Source organism: Eleutherodactylus coqui, chromosome 1, assembly GCF_035609145.1.
Source record: "Eleutherodactylus coqui strain aEleCoq1 chromosome 1, aEleCoq1.hap1, whole genome shotgun sequence".
Classification (NCBI taxonomy): domain Eukaryota; kingdom Metazoa; phylum Chordata; class Amphibia; order Anura; family Eleutherodactylidae; genus Eleutherodactylus; species Eleutherodactylus coqui.
The window spans coordinates 445,469,666-445,488,669 of record NC_089837.1 but is presented as its reverse complement, the minus strand read 5'-3'; the positions used below and the strand labels follow the sequence as shown (position 1 = coordinate 445,488,669).

Genomic DNA, 19,004 nt, shown 5'->3' with positions numbered 1-19,004 from the left:
CAGTCAACATCTGTATAAAGTTTGTATGTTCTCCTGGTGTTTACATGGGCGCCCTCCCACACTCCAAAAACATGCTAATAAGTTAAAGGGGAAGTCTAGTTGAAAGGTAACTTTAAAAATTAGGTTTAAATGGGAAATAATAGAATACGTGGTACCTAACCATTTTCAGCACTGCAGCGCCGTGATTCTCCTGGTCTGATTTGACATCGGAAGTCAAGTGACAGCTGCCTACTAATAGTGTCACCACTCTGAAGCCCTGGCATCATAGCACCCAGGATGCTTGCAGAAATGCTGCCTTCTAGTAGGCGGTGCTGCAGAGGTATTGTCCATCTCCCTTATTAGCACCCAGGATGTGAACACTGGTGCCAGGGGAATAGGTGGTGACGCTGCAGCCTCTGATTTCCAAGCAATGGTCACACAGACTGGGGGATATGCAGGGCTGCAGCGCTGGATTCCTTTGGATGGCTAAGTGCTACTTGTTTTATGGTTTAAAGTCATTTGGATTTAAGTTTCAGAGTTAGCCTTTAACCAGACAACCCCTTTAATTTCAAAATTAATATCAAGTGATGTACTGTAAAGTGCTACGGAATACATAAGTGCTATATAAATAAAGGTGATTGATTGGGTATGTGATCTGCGGTTCACAGCAAACCAACCCCATTATAGTAACATTATCCCCATTCACAAAAAATAAAGCTCAAGGAGTTAAATGACAAATTCAGCTAATCTGCACAGATAGGTAGAGAGAATGTTAAAAACAATGTATATGTAATCCTTTATGAAAGTGCGTTAAATTCCGGAATGCAAATTATTAGAACTTGTATGTTTATTCAAGTGCGCAATGACTCTGCGGAGTCATTCCTGTGTATTCTGTCATCTATTAAAGCATGTGTTTCGCTTCCTATGCATTTGTAAAAAGTGCACTGCCCAAATATGCAAGTGAAAATCCATCCATACTGTTACACTACATATGTCACACACCGAGCTGACAGATGGCATATGAAGCCAACTCATAGGTCCCGTCTACTGCTGATAATGCATGATTGCCATGACAGCATTAACCGTGGACCTGCTCATTACCAACAGCAGACATAGAAGCTTTTTCGAAATTTTCCCTAAACACACTCGATGTACAATCAGAGTGCTCGATTGTGATGTGTTGCAGTAAATCTCGTACACAAAAGTCAGCCCTCGCTGTATTATACAGAACAGTGTAATGAGCATCACTTTGCCAAGCAAGATCTGCTTCAGTAGCTATGAGCTGTGCCATCTGAGCATGCTCTGCAATGTGAGAAGCTTGCATAGGGCTTTTCAGTCTCAGAGTAGCTTGTGAGGTATCTTAAGAAAGCAGAACTACAAGTCCATGCCTATCAGCCTTTTCTTACTCTTAGACCATGGTGACTACTACAAAGGTTCTTCTTCTCCTTCAGCTGCTTGTTTTTCTACACTTTAAAGGTAAGACCTGTGCAATGTCATTCTACCTTTGAAGAAATTTCTACAGGACTTGTCTATATCTTGCTTTGTGCACATTACACTTTTAATTTCTTAATGACTACACTGCTTTGCGGATGCCAAGTACTGTAAATGCCACTCATTTAAAGGGCATGTCTTGTGCAATTACTGAACGGGATAAATGTCTTGTATTATTTGTCTCTGTTACTCATTGAACTCACCTTTTATACAGATGGAGCACAGCTTCTTTCGTGCATCCTGTTAAATAAATGGTTCACCTAAAATCTCATTGAAAAGCACAAATAACACAATGTTGCCAGATGCAAAATACAGCTCTGTCAAACTGATTCTGCTCTGCTACAGCTGTATAGAAGATGATATAAATACATTTAGAACTCTGGATAAATGAAGTGATAATAATATGGTGCAGATATCAAAGTATGGAAAAGTTAAGAGATTATAAATGGGACAAAGGGTTGTGTATAATTCCTGATTTGTCATTATTTATGTTGGGTTCCTAATAGTATTTTCGAGTAAGTATTTTTTAAAGTTCTCCACATCTTGTCATTGATCGTATGTAGTATTAGACGATCATGTGGATGGCCACTATGCAGCGAGTGAGGCACTCCTATTTAATGATGTCGTTGGGTTCCAAAAGTTAATATATGTTAATTAGTGAACATATACATTTACTTGTTGATATTGTGCATTTATACTTTTGTATCGGTAATGATAGACATTGTTACTATCTTATGGATAAAAGCTGATGTAATGAGTGAGACATTGGGTGGACATCTTCCCTTTCATAGACAAGTATAATAAATCCATAGAGGTGATCTGGTACTTTATTAACTCAATGGTTGGGAAAGTTCTGTATTGTAAGGCTATATTGGATCAATGCTGAAGCTCTATATATTTATAGATATTGATTATAATATGTTTCAATATCAAATTAAACACTAAGTATCTAATTAGATCAATGAGATGTGTTTAAAAGATGGATAAAAATATATGAATGGATAGATATATAGATAGAGAGAGAGAGATAGATAGATATTAGATAGATAGAATGTGTATCATACAATGTTGTGCATTCTAAAAACACATAAACAAATATCATACTTGTTTATTACAGATTTTTATGACTTGATACAGTGATATAATAAATATGGCTGATGACTCTAATTATTCAGCACTCGTCAAGATGTATATTTTCATTATGGATATAAATATTGAAAATGTATTTAAAACTAGAAATGTGATGTTGCCGTAACACTGCATTTTATTGTTACATTACTTTTTTACTATCACCTTGCATGCACAATCCCATCTAATATTGTTTCTTTGCTTTGAATCCCTTGGCCTAATGTCTGTGTGCCTAGCTTTCTCCCTAAATGTGACAGATGAAATATAAATGTATTGACAGAAGGCATACAAATAGGCAAGTGGGCAGCGAGGTATCTCACTGCTGGGCACAGACCTGTCATACTGGAAGATGTAACTAGGGAGGACATAATTTACAGTGACCTAACAAATATCTTTCTGTATAACTCAGGTATTTGTACCGAAAATAGTCTTAAACAGTGAGGAAGGGGTTTTTCATAGCCAGAAAATGTGTGTTCTGGCAGGGCAACTTTGCAAGATATGACTTATTTGATCTAGTCGCAATCAGGACAATGTCAGGACATGTCCCATTGATTACATCGCAGATCTCACATATATGATCTAAATGGATGTACATCTCTCAGCATCTCTGTTGATGTATTGTATACACTATGTTGCTATCTATAATAATTTTTTACTACTATGGTACAATGTTTAAAAGGAAGACATCACTGTTTAAGTCATATTCTTTCAACCCTTGATGACATCTAATGATAGATGTAGCAAATGTAACACGAGATTTATTACTGCAAGATATTTGGATAGCTATATATATATATATATATATATATATATATATATATATATATATATATATATATAAATATATATAAAACTATATATATATATATATATAACTACATATATATATACACTCACACATATATTTGCATATAGAGATATATACAGTATCTTAGTAATAACGATATTCAGTCTATATCTATATTTATATGTGTGGTTTTTATAGTGTTTATTTTTAAAAGATAACACTTTGTCTGTTACATGTTCTTTTTCGACTCACTACATCAGGCTCCACACTGTTTCAGTTTTTGATCTAGTTTTAACACTTCCTGTTATTTAGCAACAAATTTTATTGGAAAGAGTAAAATATATTACATGAATATAATATAATCTGAAAAAAAAACAACCTTCACTTCAGTCTTTTTTTTCATTAAAAAAAATGGAAACCAGATGAAACTAAAGCAAACTGAAACAAAGTAATTCCCATTTAAAATCAAGAAGCATCTTACTGGATCCATTTTTCTGTTTTTCTACCCTTAATACTAGAAAAACAGAAAATGAAAGGCTGAAGTGAACTTATCCTAACATGCCATAGTCTCATACTGCGTTCTTTCTTCTAACATTAATGGATCAGCTTTCTCCTCTTTAAAAAAAAAAAAAAAAAGAATGTCCAAGGGTGAATTCCCACCTGTGTTTCAGCTCAGTTCAGGGTTTCCGCCTCGCTGTTCCATTTTGAAGCGGAGAAAAGGAAATAAAATGGAAAAACAGACCCATTTTTTCCCAGTTGAATCTAATGGGGTTTCAATAAGACAGAAAGAAAATGGAAAGAGTTCTACTTGTTTCCGTTCTATTTGGTCTCCATATTTTTTTAGATGGAAAAACAACACTGCAAACTGTGCTATTTTTCTGGCCACAAAAACGGAAACCTAATGTAATGGGTGCAAAGAGAAACCTTTCAGTTCTTTTTTAAAAAACCCTATTGATATCAATGGAGGAAGAAGACAAATCTATTTCTCCATTTTATTTTTGCTCCACAACCAAAGCAGAGATGTGGAGACCCTGAACTCAGCCCTAACGCAGGAGTGAATTCACCCTAAGGCCTCAGTCAGACAACCATTGTTTACTCGCTGCTGAGCAACTAGTAAACCATGCTGCTATCTTTCCTGAAAAGATCGCGTGAACAGGCTGCGCTTGCTGTCCTTTTTTTGTTAGAAGCGCAGATTCTGCACTTCTAAAAAGCGTCCATGTGAGCTTCCATAGGAACCTATTGGTTTCTATAGCAGCGCTGTTTTCTCGCTGCTGTAACAGCGAGGAAGCAGCACTCATCTGACCGAGCCCTAAGTGAGCGTTCACAGTGTTATTGTATAACTAAGTTGTGGGGTTTTATGACAGCTGCTGAAAACAGCACTGCACCAGAATCTCTGAATGCAAACAAACTGGTCCATTCACTTCTATTGGACATCTGTTTGGTATCCATTTAACAAGGTCCCTGTTTGTTTCTGTTATATTTGTAGTACAAAATAGTGGTGTCCATTTCACAATAGTGAATGGTCCTGTTTGTTTCATTTGGGGATTCAGTGATGTCAATCCGGCCGTCCAAATAACCAGAGGGAGAAGACCAAGACATTGAATGCACTGATGCCCAACTACTTTTTTCTGGCAGAATTTGCCTTGTACAATTTATGACATGTCTTGTGTAGCAAACGTTTTGGTAGCTCTGCAGCTGTTCCTTGGAGCGAGGCCGTGCTTGAGTGTTGCATTCACCTAGCAGAATTTGTCCTTGTAAAATGTATTACATTGCTTTTAAAACAAGCAGCACACCTTCTGTCTTCCTTGGCACAATCTTTGATCTAGGAGACCCTATATGGGCTTTGTTTTGTTTTCAGTAGCATAGTTGTGCTATGATTAAACTCTATACCACTGTACACTATTTTCATCAATTTTTGGCACAAGCACAGTGTTCCCCAAGGATGTGCCAGTATTCCTATGCAATTTGGGGGGCTTTGGCTGCATTGGTGACCTTCTGGAGCGCAAACTAGTAAAATTAATATTTACTGCCATTGACTTTAATGGGAGTCAAAAATCCCAATGCACAACGATTTGGGTGAAATTGGCCTGATCCCAATACAAACTGATTATTCCACTAATCATTTATCACTATCTAGTGACTATGACACAATATTGTACTCAAGAAAGGCGTCCAGGCTCCTTTTGAACTCTTCTAGCGAATTTACCATCACTACTTCTACAGAGTACGTTTTTCTGTGTCATTTTCTGTTACTCTTTGAAGCTAACATAAAACAGAGGGGAACATTTTTTTCCTAATGTGAAACAAAAGCCCTCGCGCTAAATAGAGAAAAGTTGTGGAATGATCCTTGTCTAATAGATCAAGTGCTTGCTAAATTGAATTGGGCTTAGATACCTTTAGTCTTCCTTCACTAACACTGTTTAGGTGGCATTTACTGCATCTAAAAAGCGGGTAAAGAAGCAAGCAATGTTATTAAACCGGAACAGGCAGTTTTTGGGTGACTTTTTTTAACACATATTTTTTTAAATGTGTTTTTTTTTTCTGGCCTTTTTTATCTATAGAAGAGTCTATGCAAAAGTGCCAGAAATAAAATGTCAAACGTAGCTTGCTGAGTGCAAATAATAAAATGCCACTGGCCCAAGAAAACATACAACAGAAGACAAAGCTGCCACAAAAAATGCACTAGGTGTAATTCATTTAACCCTTTGCAATCCAATTTTGGATTCAGGGTTTCCTAGGGGGCTTTCTCTTTCTTCCATTATACAATGACACCATCTGCTGGCTAGAGCCAGTACTGCGGTATGTGACATGCTGGAGAGGCCTCCCCGACAACAGAGCGGCCACTAATGTACAGTAAGAATACCCTGTCGGACGTCTTCTTATATCGGAGCTGTACAGCCTTCAATCAGAATATCTTTAGACCTCAGACAGTGGATTGGAAAGGATTAATGTCTCCTAAAGCTAACATCTGCACAAAGACTTATTAGCTACAAAAAATGTAGCCAAAAAACACCAGGAATAATGCCACTAAAAAGTGATGTTTTCTGCAAACAATGAGTTGTGTGAAACCAATAAGATGTTTTCTTCTTTCAAAAAACTTTCATCGATTTGTTCAGGTCAGAGCAGATTATTTTAGAAGAAAATTGTGAAGTTTTTGGAAGTGGTAGAGAAAGGGCCAAGTTGGCACCACATGTTGGTGGTAGAAGTGGTAGAGAACGAACCAAGTTGGCACTTGTCTCAGCTCCACATTTTGCAGGAGATGAGACAAGCAACCTGCCATTCTTTAGAAGTGGTTCTACCCATGAGTTCCACATGTAGAACCAGTCATAGAATGAATGACACAGCATGCCTGGAATACCACCGCCTCCTCTTCCTCCCAGTTGCAGGCACATAACACTCAGTCTGCACCAGTCGGCCTTCAGCATTCCCCCTCTACTTCACCCCATGCCAAATCCCTCACACCCTCCAAAATAGTCCACATGGATCAGTCAGAGTAACTGTTTGATCATTCAGTGTCATGGATGTCAACGTACAGGCCAAACAGCCAGTGGGAGAAGACTAAGACATTGAATGTACTGAGGCCCAATACTTTTTTCCTCCGAATACAAAGATGAGGGTGGGTTAGTGTGTGTGGTTAGCCCTTTACAGGCAATGTGTACTCAGGGAGATGTGGAAATGGAGGTTCCAGCTCCTGGTGCTCACGGTGACATAGAGTCCACTCAGAAGGATGACAAAGAGGAAGAAGAGGTGGAAGATGACCCAACACGGACAGGGGAGAATTATGATAGTAGCTCACAATAGGGGGAGAAAGAGGCAGACATTGCAGAGCAGCACCATGCCACGACAGCGAATAGGGTGTCATAGACAAACATAAGGGTTCTACGTTCACCATCACCTACCACTACTTGTAGCAGCACCAACATCAGTCCCACAGCAAGGTCTACCCACAGGACTTGTGCAACTTGGGCATTCTTTGAAACTGCAGGTGATGACAGATCGGTCATCTCTAAGATCTGCGGTAAGCATTTAAAACGTGACAAGAATGTAAACAACCAACACAACATGTAAGAACAGTCATAGACACATTGAATTTCTCCTTCTAAAATTGATGACATTGCTTTTAAAACAAATAACACACCTTCTGTCTTGCTGTCACCTTTTGTATTGAGTGACACCCCTGTGCTACCATTGGCCCCCTACACCACTGCACACTAGTTTGACCAATGTTTGGGAGGAGCACAGTGTTCTCTACATGTGTGTTTGCATTCCTATGCAATTTGGAGGGCCTTGGCTGCATTGGGGACCATCTGGTTGGCAAATTAGTGAACCCGATGTTTACTCTTATTGACTTTAATGGAAGTCAGAATTGGTCGTCCAAATTCATGTTAATTTTTGTGAAATCAGCCCGATGCAGATTTATTTAGCTAATCACTTATCACTGTGAGCCATGATATGTGCCTGGCTTGTAGAGACATTCAAGTTAAGATATTTTCAAAGAAAAGTTACCAAGATGGTGAGCGGTCTGCAAATCATGTCCTATGAGGAACGGTTAAAGGATCTGGGAATGTTTATCTTGCAAAAAAGAAGGCTGAGATGAGACTTAATAGCCGTCTATAAATATCTGAAGGGCTGTCACAGTGCAGAGGGATCAGCCCTATTCTCATTTGTACAAGGAAAGACTAGAAGCAATGGGATGAAACTGAAAGGGAGGAGACACAGATTAGATATAAGAAAAAACTTTCTGACAGTGAGGGTGATCAATGAGTGGAACAGGTTACCACAGGAGGTGGTGAGTTCTCCTTCAATGGAAGTGTTCAAACAAAGGCTGGACAAATATCTGTCTGGGATGATTTAGTAAATCCTGCACTGAGCAGGGGGTTGGACCAGATGACCCTGGAGGTCCCTTCCAACTCTACCAGTCTATGATTCTATGATATTAAACTGAGTCAATGCAGACTGTTAATGCCATGAGCTTATATTCACAAATGACTTATTAACCCGAGGAAAGTGGCCCGTATTCTGTATTCCTATATATGTATGAGGAGTTTCAATGCGAAGACCACGTTTAGTATTTTACCATTAGGATGTCTTGACAAGTAGTGTATTTAATGTCAACTTTCTACAAAGAAAAGTCAACAACAAATCCTCAGAGGCTAAATAGGCAGAAATTTCTGGTGTAGTCATGGATTTCTGCCATGGCTTTAGAGGCAGAAACCGTGTGGAAAAATCTGCATCAGATTCCGTCATGTGAACATACCTTTAGAGTGCTCCTGGACTTCCATTAATTATGTACTGAGATTCACACATAGTCTGATACTGTGAAAAAGAATTGTGAAGTGTACAGAAGTGTATTCATCACCGTCAAATCAGGGGCATTATTCACAAACACATGCAAAATGTGGCCATAGCAGAACAGTAATACAGCACCTATAGAAGTCTTTGGGACCCTACTGTAAGTTGATATGTGTTTCAGGTTTTATCAGAAGTCATAATAGAAGAGTCACAGCTTTGTTGCACACGCCAGAGCTACCACTTTTGAGGCTTGCATGTTGCACGACTCTTCTATTTCACTATAATTTACATTAGAAACTGGCATAAATTATACTAAAAACCTTCTCCACCTCCTTCCTGGAGTACATTTTGAATCGGGTGTACTGAGGTGCTAACCGATGAAACTAATCTACATTTGTCACTGCTAGATGGGTGCAGGGTTCACTTAGACTGAAGTATGAAATGCCTCTCTAAGTAAATCTACTCCAATGAAGAGTATATTTCTGTAATATGGAGCCAAGGTATGGCAGTACACAGAGTCCCTTCAGTACCGAGCCTTAGGGCCCTTTTACATGGCCCAAATATTGGACACGAATGTTCACCCGATTGTTGGTCTGTGTGAAAGGTACAGAGATCAGCTGACGAATGAGTAAACGCTAGTTTTTCAGCTAATTGTCAATTTTCAGTAGGAAGAAAAAAAGGTTTCCTTTGCGACAGTACATCTTCCCATATAAAAAGGGAAATGTTCAGCTGGCCTACAGGAATGGACGATCTTGCTAACAATTATTTGTCCCCATAGAAATGATTCTCGGTCTGTGTAAATGATTGCCAATCGACATGCTTGCCATTCAATACTTGTTATCCTAGGCTCAAGAATCGGCCCATGTAAAAGGACGTTTCGAGAATTCATCAGCCAGCATGCTGGCCTAAGACCTAACATGAGCCATTTTCCATCTATTCTTCATTGTATTGCAGTTTGTAGTCAGCACATCAGTTCTAGATGACAAAAAATGGTCTGTGTGTCTGTATCTGCTGAGAGAAAGGGAAGTGAGTGATATTTTAAATTCTTCAGCTCTGCAGTCAGGTTTTATTGATCCTTGAATGAAACATAGTATTTCATATAAAAGAGAAAATAGCAAAATCGTTTGTAATTGTACTGTGAATGCCGGAGAGACAGTGCTGACACCAACAGAAAAAGTTTAAGGAGTTTTCAAGGATTGGACAAAATCTGCTCAATGGGGGAAGGAGGGGGGGAAGTGGTATAAAAAGAAAATAAGACATCTAGTACTCAAATTTTAAATCCCTCTGCTGTTGCAGCGCCATGCTCTAGTTCTCCTTGCCGGGTTTTCTTGGCTTTGTTTACCCAGCCCCAGCAATGATATCACGTGCATTTTGCCCATTGATTGCTGCAGGCAATCAGTGGCTTGAGCTATAAATCCATTTCTACACATCTCTGCATTTTTAAAGAGTACTTGCAGTTTTAACTAAGTTTTGACATGTCATAAAGACATGTCAAAAGTATTAATCAGTAGGTGTCCCACTCCTGAGACTCCCACTGATCTCTTGAACAAAGGGGCTGATCGATCATTTTGACATAACTTTGTGACATGTCAGAAGTTAGTTGAAAGTGTACTTACTCTTTAACGTACCATGCATCCATAATTTCAACTTTTTTTTTTTAAAGTCCCTAAGCTAAGAAGAGCATGTTTAGGTGACAGGATCAATTAATACACTTTACTGGTAGTTGGCAAAAAGTCACATGGGTTTGGAGTTCCTGGATCTGTATAATTAGGACGGCATAGAGCAGCGAGTAAAAGTCTGCAGAATAACTTGAAAAGCAGAGGGACGCTGACTCTCGAAGTCACGAAATGTTGTTATGAAAATGTCACTTAATAGACGTCTGTTACACGGGGAGTGCTAGTCACATTTTTGTTTCTGTAAGACTTTGCTGTCACGATAACATCTCACATTACATGTTTTACACCTATTAAGTTTCAAGTAAATCTATCACTGTTATTTTTTCTAACTCATATGATGAACACATTATTTGCCTACACTTGTATATCCATACCATTCGACAGTGTTCATATAGAACAGGGGTGCACAACATGCATCCCGGGGGCCACATTTGGTCCACAATGTCAATCTGTGCAACCCCAATCATCTGGGCACAGAAATATATATACGTGGCTACTCACATGTAGTTTCCATGTCAGTGTGAGGAGGATTGGCACATAGCAGGGCAATGGGAACAAACAAGTACTAAGGGTGCACTGTGTAGTCATTGCTAGGTCCTCTATATCTTAGGACATGTACTAAGGGTGTACTGTGTAGTCATGTCTGGGTACCCTATATATTAGGACAAGTGCTAAGGGTGCACTGTGTAGTCATGTCTGGGTCACTTATATATTAGGACAAGTACTAAGGGTGCACTGTGCAGTCATGTCTGGGTCCCCTATATATTAGGACAAGTACTAAAGGGCGCACTATGTAGGCATGTCTGGGTCCCCTATATATTAGAATAAGAACTAAGGGTGCACTGTGTAGTCATGTCTGGGTCCCCTATATATTAGGACAAGTACTAAGGGCGCACAGTGTAGTCTTGTCTGGGACTCCTGTATATTAGGAGAATAAAGTCTCTTGACTCATTTGGAAATCTGAGTTAGAGGCATCATATATGCAGGCAGCTTTCTCCATTGTAGAAATGCTAGGTCGTTAACTCAAAATCCATCATCTACAATGGAGAGAGCCATATGCATTGTCTCTTCCTCTCCGTAATGCTGACTGCTGACTGGAGAGGAAGGTGACTCCCATTCTCTCAATAGGTGGGAGTCCTGGAAGTGGACTCAGATGGGAATCTCTTGTGGCCTTTGGAAGTGGTTCAGTATGACAATGTGACTCTCAGACCAGAAAAAGTTGTGCACCCCAGATATACAAACTTAGATTCAAAGCCCATGAAATGACATTATAATATCCCTACAAGAGTACTGAATTCATACCAAGTACCTCCATTACAACTGATGTAACTGATGGGAGCTCAGATGACAGTTACTCTATTACAGCTAAGCTGTTCAAGGGCGATTCAAAGTTAATGATATCTGCTTCATAAGGCAATAAAATGTAATTTTACAATATACTGTTATAACTTGTTTCACAAAGCTGCAGATATGGCTTTAGCTGTTGTTCCCCCCTGCTTAGTTCTCCATTGATATCTGATGGCTACGACCTGTGTGCTCTGCTATTTATGGGTCAGGCATGCTCAGTGCTTTCACATTCTGTACAACAGTTTATACAGTAGTGAATGGGCACTCGTCAGTAACGGGCACTGGGGCATTGTGGGAGATGTAGTTTTTGCATTTTGGCAGCCTATTTAAATAATGCAGCTGGCTTTAATGCAGCTATGGCGGGCTTATTAGTTGGTGATTATGATTTGTTTCCTATTTTAGTTTGTATGCCAGTTTTCTTCTGCTTGAACTCGCTGAGTTGATACTGTTCTCCATTATATCTAGGCAGCCAAGGGGCTACCAGGTAATATGGCATGGTAAATGTCCATATGGGGGATGCAGTAGGGATCTTTGCTCCTGTTTCTCCCTTTCTTCCTCTTTCTTTTCTCTCTCTACCCTTCCTCTCTCCTTCTCTCCTGCTTCTCTTTCTTCTGCCTTTCCTTCTCCTGCTTCTGCCTGTCTTCTCACTGGCTTCTCTCTCCTGCGCTCATTGTGTTCCCGGCTAATTATCGCCTCTGTCACCTGACCAGTCTGTCTGCAGCCAATCACAACATATTTTGTTGCTAGGCTACCTGCATCATCTGACTCACTAGGCATTTTTTTCTTTGCTGTGCAGCTGAATAAAAATGACCTAACTGGTTGCTAGGTTACCTGCATCCCTTGTGCAAAATGACTCAGATTAAACTCCTAGGGCCGGTTATTATTACCGGTCCCCACAGCTAAACAGATTTATATAGTGCCTATTTTCAGGCCATTACACAGCGGTGATGCAGGTCAGCAAAAAAACATACTTTAGTTGACTAAATAATGGACTTGAATAATGGTAATGACTGGAAATGTTAGCAAAATTTTGAAAATTTTGCCCAGTCTCTGGAATACTCTTTTAAGTCCAAAGTCTGATAACCAAATGGGTACACACAATTGCCTGTGTCCAAGGGTATCCAAAAGAATAAAAAGATATTCCCATATAAGAGTTTTTTGGCATTATAAGAGAGTTTTTCCGATGGCAATAAGCTCAATTACAGTTGTGTTGTATTGTTTTTCTGGTATTTGTGCATCGTGTAACTTTTAATCGGAGAGTGATTTTGTGTATAGTGTTGGCACATGGCCTCACGATAACACAGTAATGGTGTTGCCACCAAGTAGGATGGCCCCTAATCCATATAAGACTTGGCATAGTGGCGGAAATGAGAATGTGCAGGGATGCAGCTACTGAGCAGAAGAAAAACCCATGTCAACAGAAGAGAAAGAGGCAGCTTGAGGGCAACCACGATCAGAGACTGTGGTCGGAATTGGAAGCTACAGCATTGAGAAAGAAGAAGCTACAAGAAAAGTGTCGCCATGAGTTTCTTCCACTATCACCAGTGGTTATATTCACACAGATGTTTTTTTTTAAATCGGAGGAACAGTATGGGGGAAAAAAATCGTAGCATATCCTATTTTATAGCAATTTTCGGACGAAAATTACCCATTCAAGTCTGTGGGTACCTTTAAAAAAATTGCTTTTATGTGCAAAAAAATTGTGATCTGTTTTTAATGCATGTAACCATGGGAACCATAAATTTAACAAAAAGAACCAGTAAGTGTTTTTTACGCACTTTAAAAAGGCATGTAACAGATGAAAATTACTGGTAAAAAACACGAAAATGCCTGAAAATCACAGACAAAATCAGTCCTATTTTTACCAACCAAATTCACAATTTCTCATGTGAATATATCCTAAGGGCTCATTTGCACGGGCGTGGAATTCACGCAGCTTTCAGCTGCGCAAAAAAAAAAATCACAACTCTAGCTGCAGAAAAATTATCAGGCAAATTTTCCATGCTGAAGTCCCAACTGAAAATATATGCTGCTGAAGAGCTCCGTCAGAGAAGCGGTTTTCTTTGAACACCTATGTGTGCCAAAAAATGCGGCACTACTGCAGCCTGCCCCATTGAAAACAATGGGATGCAAATAACCCCTGCAGTGATTTTATATATAAGCCCTTCCCTGAAAATCATGCCTAGCTGCTGTTAAAAAATTTTTTTTAAAAACATCACCTCTTCGCCGCTGTCTGGGCTCCGGCATGTCTTCTCTCTGGCATCAAGAGGCAAAATCCCTGTCTCCTAAAAGTGCTGGTTCTGATTGGCTGAGCGCTTAGCCAATCAGAGGCAGTGCTCAGCCATTCATTGAATTCAATGAATGGCTGAGTGCTGCCATTCATTCAATTCAATGAATGGCTGAGCGCTGTCTCTGATTGGCTGAGCGCTGTGACCAATCACAGGCATTGCTCAGCTGTCTTTCAATAGTTGAGCGCTGCCTCTGATTGATCACAGCGCTCAGCCAATTAGAGGCAGCGCTGCTACTAGAAGACAGATGAAGACTGCCAGGGAGCCAGAGAGAAGAAGTGCTGGAGCCCCAACAGTGCTGCTAGGTGAGTTAATGTTTTGTTTTTTGTTTTTCTACAGCTAGGGATGATTTTCCGGGATGGGCTTATATTTAAAGCCCTTCCTGGAAAATCACTGCAACTGTTGCCTGCATCCCATTGCTTTCAATGGGGCTGGCAGCAGCAGTTTGTGAGAAAATGCCAGAGGGAAGAGAAGTCAGTTTAGCAGTGGTGAGTGCTGATAAAGAATGTCACATGGGTGTATGTTGTGAGTTGAAGGTTTTGTACTCTCTCTCTCAGTAGTGCATTTTTTCTGCAGCATGCTGCTCCAAATCATGTAAATGAGTGATTTTCATGCTAATAAGGCTCGGGTCTTGATTACGGAAAATCGTTCATTCACACAATTTTTGCACGATTTTGCAGCACTTTTTTGCACGCCTATCTTCTGTGTGGTTTTCACACCAAACCTTGCTTGATCCCTAACCTTGACAACCTTCCTGGTTGCTGCTGACCACGACATGTGACTGCTGCAGCTAATCACTGGCTATAATAGTCGCCTTCTATGGCTAGTGATTAGCTGCAGCAGTCACATGTCGTGGTCAGCAGAAACCACCAAGGACAGAATGGTTGTGGGTCAATTTCAGTAGTAGTAAAACTCCTTTAATTTGAAGGGAAATTTGCTCAAGAATTAGGAATAAGCATTAAGCGCTGTGGAATAAGTTGGTGCTATACAAGTAAAGATTATCATTATTATTTTCTTGTGGACACTTACTAACTTTGATATTCCTTGTTAGGAGTATATATTCTCCACAATGTAGCAGTTAGTGCCTGTTATCTCTAAAACTCTTTTTTTTTTTTTCTTACATCAAACAATGTACCAGTCATCCATCAATTATCCCAAATCAAATGTTAGTTGACAATGTGAGATGCAAGCTCCAATGTAAGGCTATCTACACACAGGCAAGCATGATATCGGGACGTGAAACTCGGCCCACTATCATGCTTGTGAAAAATGCGATGTACTCACGAATACCAGACATTTTCAGCCAATAACGCCCTGCATCGCATCTGTGAAGTTCTGATCCTCTTGCACGAGTTTCATGTGCGATAGAGGATCTGAAGTGTTTCCCAGTGATTTCAATGGGAAACCTTGCATCGCACACCCATGGACATCACATGGAATGCAAGAGCCATGCAATGCATTAAAAGCTCAATTGAAATCAATAGGCAATGCATTCCAAGGAATGCAATAAGATAGATAACTGTGTATATGACTCCATTTGCAACACACAAATCTTGTGCGAGTTTCACGGCCATGTTGGAAATGTTGGAAATGATTATGTGACCTGACACATAGACTGACCTGACACCGGTATCATACTGTATATATGCCTTTTTTCAATGCAAAATTATGTAATAGGCTGCCTGTCCACAGGCGATGATCCGCAAGTGATTTCACGCTCTGTAAAGCTTTCCATAGGATTACTATGTCCACAGGCAGAGAATCATAGTGATTCTCCAGTCGCAGGATTTAAATCGTGGCATCCTGTGATTGCCACGATTCTCCGTGGTGAGCCTATCTGTTAAATAGGCTCACCATGTAGACCTGTCAGTGCTCACCCATCCTCCCTTACGGCGGAATATCGCTAGCGATATTCTGTCACGGCCTTGGACAGGGGGCCATAAATGGAGTCTTTTTGTTTTTAAAGAGGACCTGTCATGATGTATGGCTCTGCAGCCATGGCCCAACTGACTCTATTCCCATTTTTTTTTCAGATTTTCATACTCATCTCCATTCACCCAGACGGATTTTTCTTAGTTCTTGCTCCTGGCGCTGGGAAACTGTCAAGTGGGCAATCTCCATGTTTACTATCAGTGAGTTATGTCAGACTGTCATACAAGTCTGATATTATCCATTGAGCAGTGGGGATCACCCACTTAACAGATGAACAGATCCAGGAGCTGGACCTAAGAAGAACTAGTGTTTCCGAATTCCAGTCCTCATGGACCCTCAACAGGTCTTGTTTTTAGGATTTCCTTGGTTTTGCAGCTAAGGTAATTATGGTCTTTGCCTCAGACATTACCACAGGTGTTTTCTCCATAGGATAACCTGAAAACATGACCTTTTGGGGTCCGTGAGAACTGGAGTTTGAGAGACACTGGTGTAAATAAAGTGTAGAAAAACAGGAAAAGAGTCAGCAGGACCATGACTGCCAGTGCTGTTGACTCTACACCATGATGTGCTCTTTAGGGACTTTTCACATGAGACAGAATTACGCCGCAGGACACAGCTGCAGAGCTCCACACTAAAATCCACAGGTCTTACTAAGGATTTTAATGCAGAATTGCAAGTAGAGTTTAAACCATTTTCAATGCCACATCAAAATCCACAGGTAGCCTGCGGCTATTTACTGTGGCTTGCAGTGTGTCATGCAGCCTATTCCGTCCTCTGTGAACGTTCCCCTAAGGGGTTCTCTCCAACCACAAGTCCTGTCCAAATGTCCTAAGGGCAAATTGATGTTTTCGCTCTAAATCCCATCATTTAGCCAGAGGAGACACTTAGAAAAAGGGCTGCAGTTCTGCTGGACTGATGTCATGTGTTATATGGTTGCCAGCTCATTTGAATCAACACCATGTAATTCTACATGATAGAGTGGCTAGCAGCGACTTCTTCCTGTGGAATCAGCTGATTGTCTAATTGGATAATTACTGGGGCTGCTTCCTTCAGAAATAGTCATTACTTATTCATATATGGATGCCAAATGCAACTGTGTATACTATAAATATTTTTAATACCAGGCTGCAGTCATGGAAATGGACAGAAAAACTAAAGCTTATCTAGTACGACTCTTAATGTCAGCCAGTTGGCACAGCCCCAACACTAAAACAAGTTCAAAGCAAGCACGTGCCACAGTACTAAAATCAATCATCTTAATATTGGTTATGCTAAGAATAGCTACAAGTACACTTCTATGTGGTCTGGATATAGCGCCGGCTAGACCATTATCAAATCAAGAACTGTCAACATTCAGTAACAAAAAATATTTAGGTAGATTTACTATTCCTATCTAAGGGCTTATTCAGACGACCGTATATTCAATGTTGAAATGTTTTTACTCATGCGATGTTGCAAGAAAAAAAATCGCAACATATCTTATCTTTCTATGTTTTGTGTTTTTCTTTTAATCTTCCATGTTTCCCTATGGAGCCTCCTTTTTGTTGCATTGCAAAGCACAAATGTGCAATTTTCATGCGATGCGATGTGTTTTTAACATAAGAAAGACCTATTGACTTTCGTGCTAAAAAAATCACTAACAAATAACTATGTATAAATACATTAGTGGACAATACAAGGATCTCTCCCAGGATCTGTTTATACCCAGGACTGCAACGGTAACAAGAGGGCATCCGCTACGTCTAGAGGAACGAAGGTTCCGTCACTATCACATAAGGGGGTTCTTTACTGTAAGAGCAGTGAGACTGTGGAACTCTCTGCCTGAGGACGTGGTGATGGTAAAATCCATTGAGGAGTTTAAAAAGGGACTAGATGCCTTTCTAAAGCCCTACGATATTACAGGATATAGACATTAGGTGACCAGCAGGTTTGTTGATCCGGATCTTGGAGTTAGGTAGAACTCAAAGGTTGATCCAGGGATTATTCTGAGTGCCATTATGGAGTTGGGAAGGAATTTTTACCTCCAAATGAGTTAAATTGGCATCTGCCTCATTGTTTTTTGTTTTTTTTTTGCCTTACTTCGGATCAACATTGGGGGTCGGGGGGGGGGGGGGGGGGGGCAGAAACAGGCTGAACCAGATGGACATTGTCTTCATTAAGCCTTTTGTATATGTTACTGCAAAATCGCTCAGTTCAGTGCACAAAACAGGGTTGCGCAAATGCAGTGGTGCTTCGGAATGGAGTATGTCATGTATGCTTTCGCACATGAAAATTGAGCACAAAAATGCATTGAAATCAGTAAGTTCTATTCTCTGAGTTTTGCATGTGTCAAAATGCACATAAAATGGCCCATTTGCAGAAGCCCTTAAAGGATTTTTCCGAGTAATGGCATATATCCTCTATCCTGTGTATAGGGGATAAATGCCATTTGTGGGAAAACCACAGGATAGGGGCTAAATCACTGATCGCTAGAGGTCTGACTGCTGGAAGCATTACCCTGGGGTTAACTGCAATGTAGACTGCATTTACAGGTTTTAGGTAAAACCACTTTAAAATATACATCGCCCTCCATTTCAGTGCTTCCACAGACGAATGTATGCAAAAATACGCTCGCCGCAACAGAGCGTATTTGCGCATGAACAAGGTTTGTCACGCCGTGATTTTCAAAACCCGCCATGGACTCCTATGGCTGCTTTCAGTGGGACACACTCATGAACGAACCCAATGAAATCAATGTGTTCGCTTTGTCTTATTTTACAGGCATGAGTTTCACGTGCACAAAAACTTGCACAAACACAATCGTTTAAGCCCTCATCTCAGTTAACATCCCATTTCCTCATATCTCATCTCTACAGAACAGTATGTGACACATATAAGTGTAATCTGGGATGTCTGTCTTCAGTTCATGCCCCTAAAACATCTTTCCGTTCTGAGTAGAGAAACAGTTTTCCAAGTGAATTGTGTGCTCCCCCGAGCAATCTCATACAGAGAAGTGATTTACGTGCAGCGGGGACTGCAGCTCTTGAGAAGCCTCATGCGCTGGCCTCTGACAATCAAAGGAATTGAACTGCTAGAGTAATTTCA

At 40.2% G+C, this 19,004-nt stretch overlaps 1 protein-coding gene across 1 annotated transcript in view; it reads left to right on the top strand.

Annotated features, from left to right (window-relative positions):
• Positions 1–1,328: 1,328 nt before the first annotated feature.
• The window catches only part of RXFP2 (relaxin family peptide receptor 2), a 334,755-nt gene continuing 317,079 nt past the window's right edge, over positions 1,329–19,004 (top strand). Inside the window, exon 1 of the mRNA XM_066583026.1 lies at positions 1,329–1,455. Coding sequence (XP_066439123.1) covers positions 1,395–1,455 — 61 coding nt within the window. The 5' untranslated portion in view covers positions 1,329–1,394. The remainder of the gene's footprint in view (positions 1,456–19,004) is intronic.